The 18,929-nt window shown below is 40.1% G+C and overlaps 1 protein-coding gene and 1 long non-coding RNA gene across 2 annotated transcripts; both read left to right on the top strand.

Annotated features, from left to right (window-relative positions):
- The first annotated feature begins 511 nt into the window (after positions 1 to 511).
- Positions 512 to 8,550, top strand: ppm1k (protein phosphatase, Mg2+/Mn2+ dependent, 1K). The gene is made up of 7 exons (XM_037108323.1): positions 512 to 636; positions 1,911 to 2,446; positions 2,620 to 2,720; positions 4,991 to 5,156; positions 5,323 to 5,467; positions 5,612 to 5,746; positions 6,597 to 8,550. Exons 2-7 carry the CDS (start codon positions 1,977 to 1,979, stop codon positions 6,726 to 6,728), a joined length of 1,149 nt encoding a protein of 382 aa, XP_036964218.1. The 5' UTR covers positions 512 to 636; positions 1,911 to 1,976; the 3' UTR covers positions 6,729 to 8,550.
- A 940-nt stretch (positions 8,551 to 9,490) lies between these two features.
- Positions 9,491 to 17,712, top strand: LOC119022936. The gene is made up of 3 exons (XR_005076128.1): positions 9,491 to 9,833; positions 11,238 to 11,330; positions 17,540 to 17,712. It is a non-coding gene; the product is annotated as an uncharacterized LOC119022936 (long non-coding RNA).
- Positions 17,713 to 18,929: the final 1,217 nt, after the last annotated feature.

Raw genomic sequence — 18,929 nt, forward strand, 5'->3', positions numbered from 1 at the left:
ATTTAATGGGTGAGGTATTGATGTATAATAGGTTTACAAATGTTAAAAATAGATGGCACCACTTAACAGTATTACTGCATGCCCAGAAGTAAGGCAGCAATACCAGTGAGTTATGTGCCCGGTAGCCTTAAATTCCTAGGGGGGTTAAGGAACGACTAATGTAAACATGCAGGCCTCAAATGACTACGTATCATAATCCAAATCAGAGCACCGCTCATAGAGGAAGAATAGAGAGTGGTTCGGCCCCAGAAGAACTGGGAACAAAATGGATGAAGTGTATGGGAAAGTAAATAAGTGGATTTGAATTCACATACATGGTGCCCACTAACCCTACTCGGCCTGCAGCATCAACTGCTTGTCTAATTGGCTACGCAGTGCCAAAACTGCCGTTTGATGATTGGTAGAAACAGCTGTCATTAACCGTTCTGTCGACCAATCATCTTCACTATATGTGGGGGCGTAGCTGTAGGTGTAAACGTTTCTTGCACGCTGATTGGTGCGGTTAGGCAGTGTTTGATAACATTGAGTATTCACAACAGTAGGGCGAAGGCGGCGGTTTCCATCCAGATATTAGCGAGTTCTCTCCAAGGAACCAGACGAGGATTAAATCGTATAAATAAATTCAACATATCGAAGGTATGATCTTTAGACAACATGTCATTGTAAGGTCAAGGGGACGGTCTCTTTAATGCTGGACAAAGTGCGAACCTCTAGCGAATGCTAACCACCTAGCTAGCTAGTCAGCTAAAGACAGCTAACATTATCGATATGTAGCTAGCTTGTTGATACTAACGCTGCTGAAACGCAAAGCCATTAACTTTAACGTCAGTCCAGCTGCTTAGTAAATAATGGCAACAACTATATATTATTTAGTAGTATTTGAGTACCCTAGCTGAAAAACGTGCACTCCGCATATGGCATGTGTATTATATAATCGGGATGCGGATGTATTGTTAGCGGCTGGAGCTTGTGTTATGACTGCTCAGAGTTGCATCATTCGTGTACCGTCAACGTTAATCTTATAGTTACTCATGAAAAAAATCTATTAATGCTGCAGGTACACTTTGTGAATGTTGTCGGACAGAAAGGTGTGTTGCTGTTATTATTCCCCGATGCTGTTCAAATGTTAAGATGCACGTTATAATTAGCAATGTTAGTGAATACAGACATAAACCGGGTGAATTGAATAATTATGTAATATTAGTTATGATCAGTTTATAGACGCAGATTGTCGGCAGCTTTTCATATATTCATGTGTAATACACTAATTTTTATCTGGACCGAATCGAGGCTTGATGCGACTTTTAGCCCATGAGGATTTTTAATGGATATTATTTGAACAATGTTATTGTGGGTCAGCTATGAAAGATGCCCATCAGGCTGCGACAGACTATTATATTTATTTCGATCGATCTGTTGTCGACATTAAGAAAAACTGTGAAAATGACTATGACAATGCTCAAAGGCCAAAGGAGGTGTCTTCAAAAGCTGCTGGTTTGAAGACAAGCCTAAAACTCAAAGATTGGTGTTATTATATAGCAAAGAAAGGCAACAAATCTTAATAGTAGAGAGACTGTTGCTGGATGAATGATTAGAACATTGAATCGAGTATTAAAACATCGGTGATTTAAGCTCGCGCTTGAATTACCTTTTAGTTCTGTGCAGTGATTACTTGGCCCCTCAAATCCTTTTATAACTAGGTCACTCACTATCTAAAGCACCATTTTGTAAATAAGTAAATGGTTTGCAGCTTATTAACTTGTTTCTATCTTTTTGGAGATAAGAAACACAGGGATGGTGGTAAAAAAAAAAAATCTATCCTGGGCCCCTTCTGAGCAAACAAAGCAGATTTTTTGAATGTTCACAAAATTTCTGCATCCACTCTAACAAATTAACTGATTTTTCCTCAGTGTTTGGACAGCAGATCCCTCTTCCTCTGCATCCAGTGCTTCTCCAGAGTTTGTGCTGTTAGGGTGATGTCAGCAGCCTGTCTCGTGCGCCTGGCAAGGTGCAGTGGTCCTCATGTGGGTCGCACTGGTCTTTTACAGAAAGCCATAGTCCCATTTTCGCACCAGCAGGACAACCACCTCCAGTTCACAATTTTACGAAGACAACTTTATAGCCCTTCAGAGAAACGGCACAGCAACACACGCTTTGATGCAGACAGCAGCGGCAGACCCACTACTTGGGATTCATTTGGCATCTGGGACAATCGTATTGATGAGCCGATCCTGCTGCCGCCAAGCATCCGCTATGGCAAGCCCATTCCTAAAGTCAGTTTATCAAGGGTAGGCTGTGCCTCGCTGATTGGTCAACGCAAGGAGAATGAAGACCGCTTCCAGGTCTCCCAAATGACTGACAACATCCTCTACTTTGCTGTGTTTGATGGGCATGGCGGGCCAGAAGCAGCTGACTTTTGTGAAAAATACATGGAGAAATTTATCAAGTAAGGAAATCATTAGAAATGCTGTTAGCGCACATTTGCACCAGTCACTGTCACAGGGAATTAATTGATCAGTCAACTATTTGAATGTCAGAAAATGTTAGATAATTGTGAGAGAGAAACATATCTTTGTTGCTGATATTGTCATCAATGTAGTCTTTTGGTTGTTGTTTCAGGGACCTTGTGGAAGAGGAGTCCAATCTGGAATTGGTTTTAACAAAGGCCTTTCTTGAAGTAGACAAGGCTCTTGCGAGGCACATGCACTTCACTCCAAATGGTAGGTTCTTTCATGTTATATGTACATAGATGAGAAACTGTGTATTTATACGCACACGTATGCAATGAAACTTTTCTTCTTCTCTCTTCAAAACCTAACTTACTTATCCTCCGTAGGCTTTGAGGCATTGGATTTCTCAACTGACATAACCTGAACGCTTTTGGTTAGAGGTCTGTCATTTAAGCCCGAGTTAATTACTAACTGATGAACAATAACACAGCTACAAGTAGAGCGAATGCTAGTGCTTCATTGCTTCCAGTACTGCATCTACATATACAGAGAGGTGACAAATTAAAGGAAAAACCTGAGTGCATGTGTGAGTACATGTAGAAGATATGTGTTGTGTCCTGTGCTGTGATTTTCGCAGTCGCATCTCAACCCAGTTACCCAGCACTTAAAAGACAGTAGAGGTCCAGAGACTTGTAGAGTGTATGCCAGCAAAAAAAATAAGCAGTGCCAAATATCTTAGAGGTTTTTTGAATGACACCTCAAATGTCTGTCTTTATATTGTACGATGTCACCCTAAATAATTTAAAATCCTTGAACAAAATTCTCAATATGAATAAGTGGGGCACTGTGTGCTAAGCCAGACACAGAGTGCCCTGATACGCTTTGAGTTGGCAGCTCTTTGGTACAGCCCTACAAAGAACACCAAAGCTGTTTTCAAGTCTTGTGTGCCCGACACTTAATGGTGTTTTCCTTTAATTTGCCACGCACGTTTTGGCAATCTGCAGAGTGTGTTTTTTAGCACGGCCATTGAAATGAATGTTATGGGTCATTTTAGCCTTCCGAAAACAAATGAATGCAAACCATTTCTCTCAATAAACCATGTGGTCTACATGTTAGCCCTTGTCATATGGAAACTTTTCAAATTAGCTTGACTTTTCTCAAAGGGCATTGTGTCTGATTACGGTTATCTACTTGTATAAAAGCTAGTGTATCTATTATGTGGCCATACATCGGCCACGCTGTGTGAAATGTCCCAATATGCCTGTGTGTGTGTGTGCATGTTATCTACGGCAGCTGCTGACCCAGCTAAGAGCTGGAGGCCCTTGGCACCAATGTGGATGACGAGAGGCTAGATATTGAAGGAGAGTCCAGCGGGTCCTAAATCCTGGCCTACTGGAAGGTTCCCTAACTTTCTCTCACTCCTCGCTCTCTCTGTCTCTCCTCCTTTTCTTTCTTCTTTCACCAAGTGTATGCAAAGCTTCTTGTGAGACAGTGCTTACATTTGACAAGTTGTATGAAATGTATGTTGTTAGTAACAGATCTAGTCCAGCATGTCAAATATGCAGATTTAAAAACATGTGGCTTAAGTCTCTTGTTGGTTCAGTTAGTTTGAGGTCTAATGCAGGCCTAAAAAAGTCAGCAGATAAATCCCATTATGGTATGTGATGCGGTTTTAACTAGGGATACCCCATATAAATCACAGTGATAAATTGTCAGCATGATGTTGGGAAATGTATATAATCTGGTATTTATCAGGATCTCTGAAATTTTAGCTGTTAATATGAAGCCAAATTGCTTTCATTGAAGTGCAGAAGAAGAAGAATAGAACTTTATTTGAATGTGACATGTTTGGTTATCATATCTGTACCAGCAATTAGAAGCAGGTAATTATTGGTTATCATATTGACTGAAAAAAATCCATATGGTGCATCCCCTAGTTTTAACAAACTTGCATCCCTTTACGAAATAAAGTTTAGGGCAGTTAAAGTTGTCAGAAACAATGTTGCCGCGTTCAGAGTTAGAATAACATCTTACTCTTTGCCTGCGTTAATCAGTTTTATACCAGCTGCCATAATCAAGTTTTAGTTTAGTATAACATCACTTACTTTTTGATAGATTAGTGGTGAATTTCTCACATTTGTAACTGCAGATAAATGCATGCAAAGCTTTAAGTAAAACAAACCAGCCCTCATAGGATGTATTTAAAAAGTTTTTTTTTTGGTTTCTTTTTAAATACTTAACACTGAGAAGGTTCAGCCTTAGATATAGGTCTGCTGTAAAAATTGCTCTGGACCTCAACTCTGTGCTGAAACAGTTTGACCTGCATGTGTGACTGCCTCCTCTATTGTTAACTGTGTAACCTCTCGTTTGCTGCAAGTCCACTTTTTGACTTCCCACCCATGTGTCCATGTTTGAATGTGTGGATGTGAGAGTGTCAGACACACCATGTGCCTGTTGTGAACACTGTAAACAGTGACTTTGTGTTTGGACCTTTTTGATGGCACTTTCCACCTCTCATGTTTCCATTTATGTCTCTGTAGTACCAGGGATGAATGCAGGAACCACCTCCACTGTGGCCCTGCTGAGGGACAGCATTGAGCTTGTAGTGGGCAGTGTGGGTGACAGCCGAGCCATGCTGTGCCGCAAGGGCAAGGCCCTTAAACTCACTGTCGACCACACTCCCGAGAGGAAAGACGAGAAAGAGAGGTACAAAGATGTTGTTGGTTGTGCCACACAGTACATCAGCAGGAGATCAAAAAAGTCCATATCATTTGTATAAACTTCATAGTTGTCAGTTGCCTCTGCTGGGTTGTTGCCTGCTGGAACAACTTACACCATTATAATAATCCTCTGTTTGCCTCTCTCCCTCAAGGATAAAGAAAAGTGGGGGTTTTATTACCTGGAATAGTCTGGGACAGCCAAACGTCAATGGCAGGTTGGCTATGACGCGCAGCATCGGAGACTTTGACCTGAAGAACATGGGGGTCATTGCTGAGCCGGAGACAAAGAGAATATCGGTAGGTTTAGAAAAGTTGAGGATTTATCATAATCGTCCGTTGGATGTTTCAGGCTAATTATAATGAAAATTCAGTGCTACATGCAGAAAGAAACGTTTTTAAAAAAGTGGAAGTGTTGCTGAATATTTCTTTCCTTCTCTTCAGTTGCACCATGTCCACGACTCCTTTCTGGCATTGACCACAGATGGCATTAACTTCATTATGAACAGCCAAGAGATCTGCAATGTCATCAACCAGTGCCATGACCCCAAGGAGGCAGCTCAGAGAATATCTGACCAGGTAAGACTTTTATACTTACGATTTAATGTGCCCGTAGTGAACACGCAATGTATGTAATGTAAGAGAGCTTTGTGATTTGACTCAGAGTTCACTCGGTGTTTGTTTATTGGAAGGATTGTTTTAGTTGTGGCAGCGAGAAATATTTATTGAAACGAATGCTCACATGTTCTGTTGGGAAGGGACAAGGAAAGATATGATCTCAGATTGAGATAAAATACTTGATAATAGTGAATCTCCATTGTCCTGATAATCATAAATAAGATAAAAGAGTGAGACAGCTCCAGTTTGCCCTCCCATCTCTGTTAGCGCACTATTCTTTCTTAACAAAATGTTAAGTCAGGTGATTTAAGTATGTTTTAGTGTCATTTTAACAAGGTTAAGCATAATTTGTCAGTATCAGTATTACAACAGGATTTACAATTATTTTGTCTTGGATAACTGTGACATGAAATTTTCATATAATACCATGCCTAATATTTCGCGAGATGGACAAATTGAAATGCTTCCATATACACTACTCACTTGGATTAACCTTTAGCAACTCTGATCAGCTTATGAACAGATAGATTTATAGCCTGTACACTGTTCAGAGACTCTCAGAGAACACTTCTGGAATAAATACTGTTAGGAAATAAACACCAAAGCACTCCGTTCCTAGCTAGTAGTTTTAGTTGTCATTGTAGTAGTTACAAATTTTAGGAAATTAGCAAACGTTATCAACAGAATCTGGTCAAGTATTAATACTGTCAGAGACGTTTATGTTTTAAGATGCAGAGATGCCTACTGAAGTTAGCCTGCTAACCAGCCTGACAGCTTTTTAAAATGACAATGTGTCTCGTCTCTCTCTCAGGCTCTTCAATATGGCTCAGAGGACAACAGCACAATCATCGTGGTGCCCTTCGGTGCTTGGGGAAGACACGAGGGTTCGGACTCAAATTTCTCCTTCAGCAGAAGTTTCGTGTCCAGTGGTCGCTGGGCGTAGTCAGCAGGACGTGGGATGAAAGTGGGTGGTCTGTGGACCTCATTATGTGTGCAATACAACCGAACAACAGTGCCCTTGTGGAAACATTATAAAGAGTGTGGTTTGCCCAGACAATAATATCTGAGGGTAAAAACGTTTTGTTTAGAGTAGCACGGTATTTATTTGCCTCTGTGGAATAAGAGGCAGTGAATTCATGATGTGCACTAAATGAAAAAGACCCCCTTTATGAAAAAGGTTTTATCTACTAGCAAGCCAATGACCTTATAGGTGCTCAAAGCTGAGGAGTGTTTGAATGGCAGACAGGAATTCATGATGACATGCAGGTCATCACTCGGTACATAAGCTAAGATTTTAAGACTCCAGTTCCCGGCTGTCTGCCATTCAAATGATTTATTTCAGCTGCTCATTATGCCCAAGTTTGCACTTACATATTTTAATAATTACCATAATGTGGATATGTTGCATTTTCAAAAAGAAAAGATTTAATTTTGGACAATTTCTCAGTGTTAACAGTAGGACAATAATTAAACTATGTGAATTTGTCAATTGATTGGAATTAATTAAACCCTTGTACGAGAGTACAAATTGCATTATAAGTTCAGAGAGCATCATGATTAGAGGCAACTGGAATACAGATACCATGAACAAAAAAAGTCAGAAAGTAGGTCTCAATGACTGTATGTCACTTCTGGAGTTTCCTTTGCAGGTTGTGTGATTCATAAATATTTCAGGAGAAAAGGACCCTGACTGTTCTGTGATCTGGTGGACTAGTGAGAATGGAGTTGCTTAATGCTGTTTGTATTAACAGCATTTATTTGGCCGACATGTTTAAAAGTGAGATATTGATGTTTCTTGCTATTCGGACACTGCTCATGCTTGTATAAGTGTTAATATCTGTACTGATTTTAAATAAGTCTCATTAGGACACTAATAAGTGTTCAGGGTACAGAAATGTATATTTTATGTTTTGTAAATAATCCTATTTATGTACATCTGGAAAACTGATAGTTCTGTTGCATTTACTTATCTCGCCTCGTATCTGAATATTTCACCCGCGCATGAACGTTGTGTTGGTGCTCGTGTTGTGAAAAGCTACAAGATTTTGATTGTAACTTCGGCTACAAACAGTAATTCCTCATCTACTCCACTTACATGTCACTCAGAAAGAGCGAAGCACACTTAATGCAACACTAAAGAACTGTTCAGCTAAGAGCCATGTATGACAATGTGAATGTTTGCTTCAATGCCCTCCATGACTAAAGAACTCAATCAAACCCTGTGGGGTATAGGAGTAATTAAGCTGTATAAGTTGTCTTGGCTGACCTAATGTGAGTGGATGCCTTACCAGTGTAAGACAGACTTAAACCATTAGATCGTACAGTTTTCGTTCACTGTTGATCTTTTGTTTTTGTGGTTGTTGAAGTTAGACAGATGCAGCACTTCATATTTATCAGCATTGGTCTATTTGTGAAAAAACAACTTGTGTTAACATCAGTTTTTCCTCAAACATCATTTTTTAGTGTTTTGTAAATACTGTTTTCTTCCTCATTCACACATTGAAGGAAACCTTGAGTTCTTATAAGGACTTTGTCTTTATAATTAACACGTCCTCATTACAAGCCTTCTCATTATCTTTCACACCGTTCCTTTTTTTGATTTACTGTATTCTGTTTCACTGCCATTCAAATATAATCATCATAGCTGTGGATCTATATTCGGGACCTAATTGTGACTGTAGCAGCAGCAGCACTCTGTCAGTACTGTATTTTTGGTCTGAATGGTTTGTGAGAAACTTAAATTAAAAACTATACACCAAAAAGTATGTAGTGTTTGTGTTTTGTGACAAGTCACTCTCCGAGACTTGAAATTTTTCAATGTCCCATGAAAGACAACTATATAATTTTACACCTTAATATATGTGTGTTTTTACAATAGCAATTATCATTAAAGCTGCCAGCAGCGTTGGTTGGGCCCTCGCAGTCCACGCACCTCGGGGCATGCTGCCGTCAGGGCTTCCGCGCGCAACGCCTCGAAGAAGCCGTTTCTTTATAATTTGGTGCCCTGCTCCCGCTGGCATTAAGTAATGCACGCTGAAGACAGAAAAAAGAGCGTATACTGCTGCACGATTCCCCAGACAAAGACTGAGATGACGGTCCGCTTCTGGAGCTGGCTGACGAAAATGTCCACATGAGGCATGATGCAATGAAATAGTTTCGGGAAGAAGTTGAAAGTATCATCGTCCAGTAGCTGAAGAGAATTTTTTCTCCAGTTCTTCCAGCTGCTCTACACTCTGGCGATGATGTCACGCACTCTAGCTCACGCAATACACACCCATTATAAAATCAGAAGAAGGCCTAAAAATCCGTAAAACTAAAACTGTGATGATTTGGAAACCGTAAGAGATTTTTAAAAACTGAATACATGCCCAACAGTTCAAGGTCTTCTCACTCTTTAAAAGGTGGAATGGTATCTGTAGCTCAAAGCATGAAGCACAAGAAGAGGTTGAAAGTCGATGAGTTTTGAAGAGGATTTTAAGATTTTCCCATTTACTTTCCATTCAAACTAATCAGACTGCGACCAGATTGCCATCTATAGGCCGATTTGCACCAAATTTTACACAGAGCCTCATCAGTCCATGGAACACAATTATGAACATTTACGTGATAATCAGACCGTATTTTGTTTAGATGTGCAAGATTGTCTGCTTTCAACACAATATGCAGGAATTTTGTTGCAGGTTCCCTGCTCGGGCCCTAATAAAGAATCGCTTCAAAAACAATAGGGTCCTCGCAGGTTCCCTGCTCGGGCCCTAATTAAGGATCCATGGCGGGACTCAAACCCAGAGCAGAAGCAAAGCCTCCATTCACATCCTGCTCTACCACCTGAGCTAAACACCATTATGAGTTCACACTGGATGAATAAACACAATGAGTCCCGCCCACAGACTTTCTGACGAATGCAGGTGGAGCGCGCCGAAAAGGGGCGGTCTCGCTCGTTTCCCGCGTGAAATTAGTGGATTTCCCTCCAAAACTGTAGATGTGTATTTAAATAGCTGTTGGATCGTCACTCTGGTTCCAGCGGCTCTACTCTGAGGACACGAATACGGTCAGTAAACTCTTCTGTACGAATCTGCTTTATGTGTGTGCTTACCTGCTCAGTTCAGGTGTGTTCATGTCTGTGTGGGAGTTGTATAGATCTCAGGTGATTAGCCCAGGTGATGTTCCTTTATATCAAAGAGCTCCACATTGCAAAGTAACCTCCATGTTGTCTCAGCCTAGTGCCGGTTAAAATGGAGCCAGCCTCCCTCTCATGTCGGTCAGATTTGTTTTTGCCTCAAATGTTTCTGAAATAACTCTGAACACGAAACTGTAGACGTCTCGTGTAACTGTTTAGTGTTGAGATAAATTCCGCTGGAACATAATTCTGTAATTACATCCATTTAAACGCGCCGCGGACTGTATGTTTTGCCCAATGCACCAAACTCCATTGTGATTTTGGCCGTTTTATATCTGCGGTGTTTATTACATGAACACTGCACAGTTAAGTAAATTTGGGTCACTGTCTCAGAACAAGTCGCTAGTTTCGTTAAATTCGGCTTGAAGTATTATTTATTTATTTATTATTTTAAACGACATGAAAGCTGGTTAGCTAACGTTTACTGGTCAGTTTAAGTCAGTGGTTATGTTAGCTAGCTGAGTTTAAATTTGTTGGAGATGCAATGCAAGGTTTTGAAACATGTTACCAGCGGCTCAGCTGCTTTATTAACGGGCTACTGACACTATAATGAGCTTATAAAGAGGTCTGGGTCATTTCATCCTTGTGTTTTTACAGACGGGTTTGCATGTTAGCTAAGGTGTGTGTCTGTTGGAGAGTGTTAGCATGACGCCATTATCGTGCTGTGTAATGTTAGCTTGTTAATACTATCATCTTTACAGCTGAATATCTGAGTACAGCACAGTTAGCTAACAGGCTCCAGGTGCTCAATAATGTCTCAGTATGTTAGTATGTCAGCATCTAGAAGGTCATTTTGAGCAGCTAAAGTAGTTTATACACAAAATAAGCAGCCTCATTGTAGCTGCACAGCATGTATTCAGTGTGTTTGTCTCAGTTTTGGTTTAATGTGTTACTGCAATCACTACACTGTGTGTCAAAAGATAGACTTTGAAATCATATTACTCGTGTATAAAGCTCTTAATGTTCTCAGAACTTATTACATTTGGTTTACATTTGTTTTACCTTTAAAAAACACATTTATTAAATCAGATGAAAGTAGATTTTATAGTGCAGAGTGATGTGAGACTCCTGAGGTGATGTCATGCACGTGGTCACAGACCGCTATATCATTCTTTATTATGAAATGATAATCCTGTAAGAAATCCCATTTTGCCAGATGTGTCTATACTCTGTCCATACATCTTTTTTCTGCTTACAATCAGAATATGTGTATACACACAGACATATATGCATGTAGTCATCATGTTATACTAAAGTGCCTCCTCCTCTCTCCAGGTGAACAGTGGGACTTGTCTTCAGCTTCAGGTGGAACAGCTCTGACCTGTATGGTGATCAGACCCGGAGAGGAGACACACCTGGTCCAACCAGGTCAGTGCAATATAGGTGCAAAAATTAGAGGCAGAAAGTGTGAGTTTTGTCAATTTCTGCTCATTAATACTCTATGATCAGTAAATGATTTTAGAGGATAGTCGAGTCTCATTCACAGGTCGTTGAATACCGACAGTTTGGGTTGGCAGAAGCCATGACAGTGTCACTGTTGGGACACTAGTCTCTCTCCCTCTTTTTCTGTTTGTCTTTAAAAAAGCTAATTAAAAAGGCAAACAAATTTGCAAGCAAGCAATATACAGGTTAGTTCAATGGGGAATAAAAGAAGGAAGTCATAGTATTTTAATATTTACTAAGTGCGATATTGTAGCCAGCTGGCATTGTTTCAGTTTAATGAACACCTGCATTTATATATATTATGAATTATATAATTATATTTTATTTAACATGTATATCTCCACTGTTCAGCCACAACATTAAAACAACTGACAAGTGAAGTGAGCATTGATCATCTTGTTACAATCAAATGTTCTGCTGGGAAACTTTGAGTTCTGTCATTTCTGTGGATTCTCTTTGACAAACACAGCCACACAAACACCGTTCAAACCAACTGCACCCCCTCATGGCAAAGAACCCAAGGCCTCAAACTGGTCTTCTCATTGTCCAGATCCCACTTCAGCTGAGCATCTGCTGGATGCGCCAGAACCAACTCCAATCCATGTTGGGGCCCCCATGGATCGGTCTTGGCTCTGACTGCATCCAGTGGAAGCTCAGCTGGATTGAGATCTGGGGAATCTGGAGGTCATGTTGACACCTTGAGCTCTTTCCCACGTTCCTCGGGTCGTTCCTGAGCAGTTTTTGCAGCGTTGCAGGCGCGTTGTCCTGCAGGGGGCGCACTGCCACCAAGGAGTGCTGCTGCCATGAGGGCGTGTACTTGGTCTGCAGCTGTGTTTGGGTGACTGGTGTTTGTCAAAGAGACATCCACACGAATGCTGGGACCCATGGCTTCACAGCCAAACATGGCATTGGAACAAAATCATCCATGTTATTTATTTCACCTGTCACTGTTATAATGATATGACTCTCAGTGTATACACATGTTAAATACTCTATATATGTCTAAAATATCTATATGTCTATATTTCCTCTCAGTAAATCAAAATCTGATTGACCTGATTTGATTTGATAAAGCAAAACCTGTTTGAAATACTTGTACTTCCTTTGAACCCTGTTGGTTTTGAGCTGGGACTTTTACATTTAAATGGACAGCTTCATTTATGTAGATTCAACACTAACATTAGCCTCGGCGTATTCCCCTAGCAGGCCACTAATAAGGATCCTATTCAGTTTCTGACGTGCAGCTGTGTGGTGGTGAAGTTTTTGGTTTAGAAGCGGTTCTTGTGGTCACATTCATGGTAGAGGTGCAGCAAACTGAGCTGTAAACACCAGCAGAATGACCGGAGACATGTTAATTTTTGGTGGCTTGTGTAAGGTTTGTTAGCAGTAGCATTCTTATTCATGGTAGAAGTGCAGCGGATTGAGAGCTACGACACCAGCAGAACTGAGCTGAGACGTGTTGTTTTGGAGGCCTTGTGGTGTAGAGCTTTCTGGGGACAAAAGTTCAGTAAGAGCAGTCCCGTTGTTAGTGGTCTGCCAGGCTTACCTGGTGTTATTGTAATTTATAGTTTAACTTGGCCAGACTTCAGCTATCTTCAATGGCAAATGCCCGAGTGCAGTCCATCGGAGCTGTAAGCAGTGTTTTCCATGAATGGCAGTAGTCAGGCCTTTGATCAGTTGCTGGTATTGGTAATAGCGTATCTTACGAGCCCTCGTGCGATCCCGCCAACTTACAGGTCCCTCATGTCCAGAAACCTATGGTTGGTAGAAGCGTGCACATAGTGTGCGTGTTTAGCTTGGGCTTCGGCCTGGCTAGGGACATGCTCAGGGCCACGGTAGAAGCTAGCCTGACGCCACTAAAGCGGCTTGGATCTCTGCCCTCAACTGTCCATGACGATTTCCCTGGCGAGTTCAGTGTGTATGGGCGCGATGCCTTTGCTTGAAGATAATGTTGAACCTCTGTGATAAAACTAAATGAAAACAATTGCAGGAATTCATTTTCTTTGCAACTGTGTGCAACAGCATCCTGCTTGATAACACCAAGCAGAGATCATTACAAAGCTGTTACAGGGCCCTCGGCCTTAATGCCCAGCAGACCACTGATAACGATCTGAATGTGTTGTGGTGACATTTTTTCTTTGGAAGCAGTTGTTGTTGTTGTCATGTTAATGGTAGAGATGTAGTGAAATGATAGCTACAGATACTTTGAGTGGTTGTTAATTTATCTGAGTACTTCTGAGTGTATTGAAGGTTTGTTTTTAGTTCTTGTACATGTGCACTTGAGTGCGCAACTGTGTGCTCAGAGAGTGCTTGATAAGCTTTATGAAGCCTTTGGAGTTGTTGTCTTGTGAACTGAGAGCTACAAACAGCTTGAGCGGTTGTTAGTTATTTTGCACCCTTCGGAGTGTATTGAAGGTTTGTTTTTAGTTCTTGTACATGTGCACTTGAGCGCGCAACTGTGTGCTCAGAGAGTGCTTGATAAGCTTTATGAAGCCTTTGGAGTTGTTGTCTTGTGAACTGAGAGCTACAAACAGCTTGAGCGGTTGTTAGTTATTTTGCACCCTTCGGAGTGTATTGAAGGTTTGTTTTTAGTTCTTGTACATGTGCACTTGAGCGCGCAACTGTGTGCTCAGAGAGTGCTTGATAAGCTTTATGAAGCCTTTGGAGTTGTTGTCTTGTGAACTGATAGCTACAAACAGCTTGAGCGGTTGTTAGTTATTTTGCACCCTTCGGAGTGTATTGAAGGTTTGTTTTTAGTTCCTGTACATGTGCACTTGAGCGCGCAACTGTGTGCTCAGAGAGTGCTTGATAAGCTTTATGAAGCCTTTGGAGTTGTTGTCTTGTGAACTGATAGCTACAAACAGCTTGAGCGGTTGTTAGTTATTTTGCACCCTTCGGAGTGTATTGAAGGTTTGTTTTTAGTTCTTGTACATGTGCACTTGAGCGCGCAACTGTGTGCTCAGAGAGTGCTTGATAAGCTTTATGAAGCCTTTGGAGTTGTTGTCTTGTGAACTGATAGCTAGGAACAGCTTGAGCGGTTGTTAGTTATTTTGCACCCTTCGGAGTGTACTGAAGGTTTGTTTTAAGTTCTTGTACATGTGCACTTGAGCGCGCAACTGTGTGCTCAGAGAGTGCTTGATAAGCTTTATGAACCCTCGGAAGTTGTTCTGCTGGCGAAAACATCGTGGTATGAAGCTTTTCAGGCTAACATTGTTAGCTAAACAATGTTGAGTGCCGTAAGCTACAATAGCCAGTTCGCCACTGTAGAGTTCCAGGCACCAAAGTTCAGTAATAGCAATCCAGTTGTTTGTGGTCAGGCTTGTGTGAACTGACCGACCAGACCAGACTTAAGTCCCACCTCAAAACCCATAGGATTCAAGGAGAGTTTTTACAGCCACTGGATAATCACAAAAAATGTATATAAAAATGTATCTTGAAATAAAATGTAATTGAAAATACATGTCTTCTCACTGTTAACAACTTGACTCTCTATGAGTCCTGTTAATAGCTCACAAAGTGCGTTATTTGACGACCTGAGAATGAGACTCAAAAAGCAGCTGTCTTTGTACAGAATTGCTTTATAAGTATGCCGGCATCATGCAATATATCAATTAATTAATAATTGTCCTCCATAATGCAGGACACTGGCTTGTCTCACATGGCCTCTCTAAGATCTCAACTTTCTGCTTTTAATGCTGATTAACTTAATCTATAATAATATATCATGTTTCATCAGCAAATGTTTAATATTGATATGAATCGACAAAGTAACTAGTAACTAAAGCTGTCAGACAAAGTACTGTGAAAGTATGAATAATATAGTTAAAACTGAATTTATGCAAAATATGAAAATTATTTTACATATATATATATATATATATATATATACACTGTTCAGTTGAAACATTAAAACAACTGACAAGTGAAGTGAGCATTGATCATCTTGTTACAATCAAATGTTCTGCTGGGAAACTTTGAGTTCTGTCATTTCTGTGGATTCTCTTTGACAAACACAGCCACACAAACACCGTTCAAACCAACTGCACCCCCTCATGGCAAAGAACCCAAGGCCTCAAACTGGTCTCCTCATTGTCCAGATCCCACTTCAGCTGAGCATCTGCTGGATGCGCCAGAACCGACTGCCATCCATGTTGGGGCCCCCATGGATTGTTCTTGGCTCTGACTGCATCCAGTGGAAGCTCAGCTGGATTGAGATCTGGGGAATCTGGAGGTCATATTGACACCTTGAGCTCTTTCCCACGTTCCTCGGGTCGTTCCTGAGCAGTTTTTGCAGCGTTGCAGGCGCGTTGTCCTGCAGGGGGCGCACTGCCACCAAGGAGTGCTGCTGCCGTGAGAGGGTGTACTTGGTCTGCAGCTGTGTTTGGGTGACTGGTGTTTGTCAAAGAGACATCCACACGAATGCTGGGACCCATAGTTTCACAGCCGAACATGACATTGGAACACAATGATCCATGTTATTTATTTCACCTGTCACTGGTTCTAATGTTGTGGCTCTCAGTGTTTACACGTGTTAACTGCTTTTTACAGACACACTCAAAACCTCCCAAAAAAGGTTAAAAACTTCCACAAATACAAACAAAACCTCCACAAATACACAAAACATTCTCAAATATACTCAAACCTCCACAAAAAACTTTAACAAATTCACTAAAAATTTCCATAAATTCACTAAAAATTTCCACAAATATACACAATACCTCCACAAATACAGTCAAACCTCCACAAATCCACAAAACGTCCATAAATTCACTAAAACTTCCACAAATATACACAAAACCTCCACAAATACACTCAAACCTCCACAAATCCAGAAAAAACTTAAACAAATTCACTAAAAATTTCCATAAATTCACAAAAAACTTCTACAAATAGACACAAAACCTCCACAAATACGCTCAAACCTCCACAAATACACAAAAAGTCCATGAATTCACTAAAACTTCCACAAATATACACAAAACCTCCACAAATACACTCAAACCTCCACAAATCCAGAAAAAACTTAAACAAATTCACAAAAAATTTCCATAAATTCACTAAAAACTTCCACAAATATACACAAAACCTCCACAAATACACTCAAACCTCCACAAATACACAAAACGTCCATAAATTCACTAAAAATTTCCATAAATTCACTAAAACTTCCACAAATATACACAAAACCTCCACAAATACACAAAAAGTCCATAAATTCACTAAAACTTCCACAAACATACACAAAACCTCCACAAATACACTCAAACCTCCACAAATCCAGAAAAACTTTAACAAATTCACTAAAAATTTCCATAAATTCACTAAAAACTTCCACAAATATACACAAAACCTCCACAAATACACTCAAACCTCCACAAATCCAGAAAAACTTAAACAAATTGACTAAAAATTTCCATAAATTCACAAAAAACTTCTACAAATAGACACAAAACCTCCACAAATACACTCAAACCTCCACAAATACACAAAAAGTCCATAAATTCACTAAAACTTCCACAAATATACACAAAATCTCCACAAATACACTCAAACCTCCACAAATCCAGAAAAAACTTAAACAAATTCACAAAAAATTTCCATAAATTCACTAAAAACTTCCACAAATATACACAAAACCCCCAGAAATACACTCAAACCTCCACAAATACACAAAACATCCATAAATTCACAAAAAAATTCCATAAATTCACTAAAACTTCCACAAATATACACAAAACCTCCACAAATACACAAAAAGTCCATAAATTCACTAAAACTTCCACAAACATACACAAAACCTCCACAGATACACTCAAACCTCCACAAATCCAGAAAAACTTTAACAAATTCACTAAAAATTTCCATAAATTCACTAAAAACCTCCACAAATATACACAAAACCTCCACAAATACACTCAAATCTCCACAAATCCACGAAAAACTTATACAAATTCATTAAAAATTTCCATTAATTCACTAAAAACTTCCACAAATAGACACAAAACCTCCGCAAATACACAAACCTTCACAAATATACTCAAACCTCCACAAATTCACTAAAAACTTCCACAAATAGACACAAAACCTGCACAAGAGACGTGAAACTACCACTGCTCTTCTTTCTCATCTTGCAGGTGATGGACAGTTGAAAGGACGAATCACCAAGATGAGCCAATCAATGGAGACGAGCCGCCACAGGAGCCTGAACCTGTACTTCACGAGGGGGATCAAACATGGCTGATATATCTGCAGTTCACTGCTCGTTTCTCCAGAACGAGAGCAGCCAGGAGCTGAAAGTTGTGGGCAGAGGAACAGGCTGCTGAGGACGAGTTGGACGACGGTTTCCTGAAATGAATCCTGATTTCCTGTAAATCAAGTTTTTTGGACTGACATGTTGTTCTCAGACTGTGAGACTCCCGAACATCCTCATCAAAATAGACTCTTTGGTTTCTGTCCGTCTGTGATGAAGCATCAAATGAGTCTCTTGTGAAACAGACCTGGTTCAGTTTGTTCACTTAATTCACATCATCTTTCTACAAACTCCCCTGTTTTTTATTGGCATTTTGCTTTTATTAAAGCAGAGAAGATGGAAACAATTAGGCAGCTACCGACCTACTCATCCTGTACGAGAAGCTTGGTTTTTTTAAACTGAGTACTTACTATTAACAAATAGAAGATGAGACCTGGTGAGCAGAAATGTACTAATTTGAAAAAAAATCAAATGAGAAAACATTTAAAAATATGTAATGAACAATATTTTCGATATTTTTTTCTTTGTAACCAAATGGAATCAAAATAAAGACATTTTCTTTGTAACTGTGTGACTGAAATGACTTACGTGACTGGTGCTTCTTGTCAACACCGTTTAGCTCTTGTGTGGGATATTTAATGTCTTAAATGTAGGCCACATGTTCACACCTTCACATCTAAATGTTGTTTAAAGTCTTATTTCACCTCTCGACTTTGTTTTTATTCCAACTGTGTTATGTTATTGTATACAGAATCCCATCCTCGCCCATGGAGAAAGTGTTGCAGAATAACTGCAGACAAAGTGAACCAGAACATACAGTTCACATTTCCATTCACTTTCAGAGAGCTGAATGTGCTGAAAGGGAAACAGTACAGCTTGTTGGAACTTGTTCATCACTTCTTTTATTGAAACTTAAGCAGGAATGTGCAGGTTGTGTTCATCTTTGACATTCTGGACGAGTGTCGACTTCCTCTGGACTTTAGTCATCATCAGATCTTGTCTGATGTTACAGAGTCGATGTGCTGCTGACAAGCCTCATCAACTGCTTCCCTCTGCCTGTGACAGTTTCACTTGTGTGGGTCTGACTTAAGTGTGGGCCACATGTTAAAGTCTTCAAGTCTTATTTTACCTCTAAACGTTGTTTTTGTTCCCAACATGTGATGTCATTACTGTACAGAACTGCAGCCCCACCCACCGAGAAAGAATTGCAAAATAACGGCAATGACTGGAGACAGTCACAGGAAGTTACGTCATATCATTCTCAATTATTAAGT

This window comes from Acanthopagrus latus, chromosome 1 (genome assembly GCF_904848185.1).
Source record: "Acanthopagrus latus isolate v.2019 chromosome 1, fAcaLat1.1, whole genome shotgun sequence".
NCBI classification, from domain to species: Eukaryota; Metazoa; Chordata; class Actinopteri; order Spariformes; family Sparidae; genus Acanthopagrus; species Acanthopagrus latus.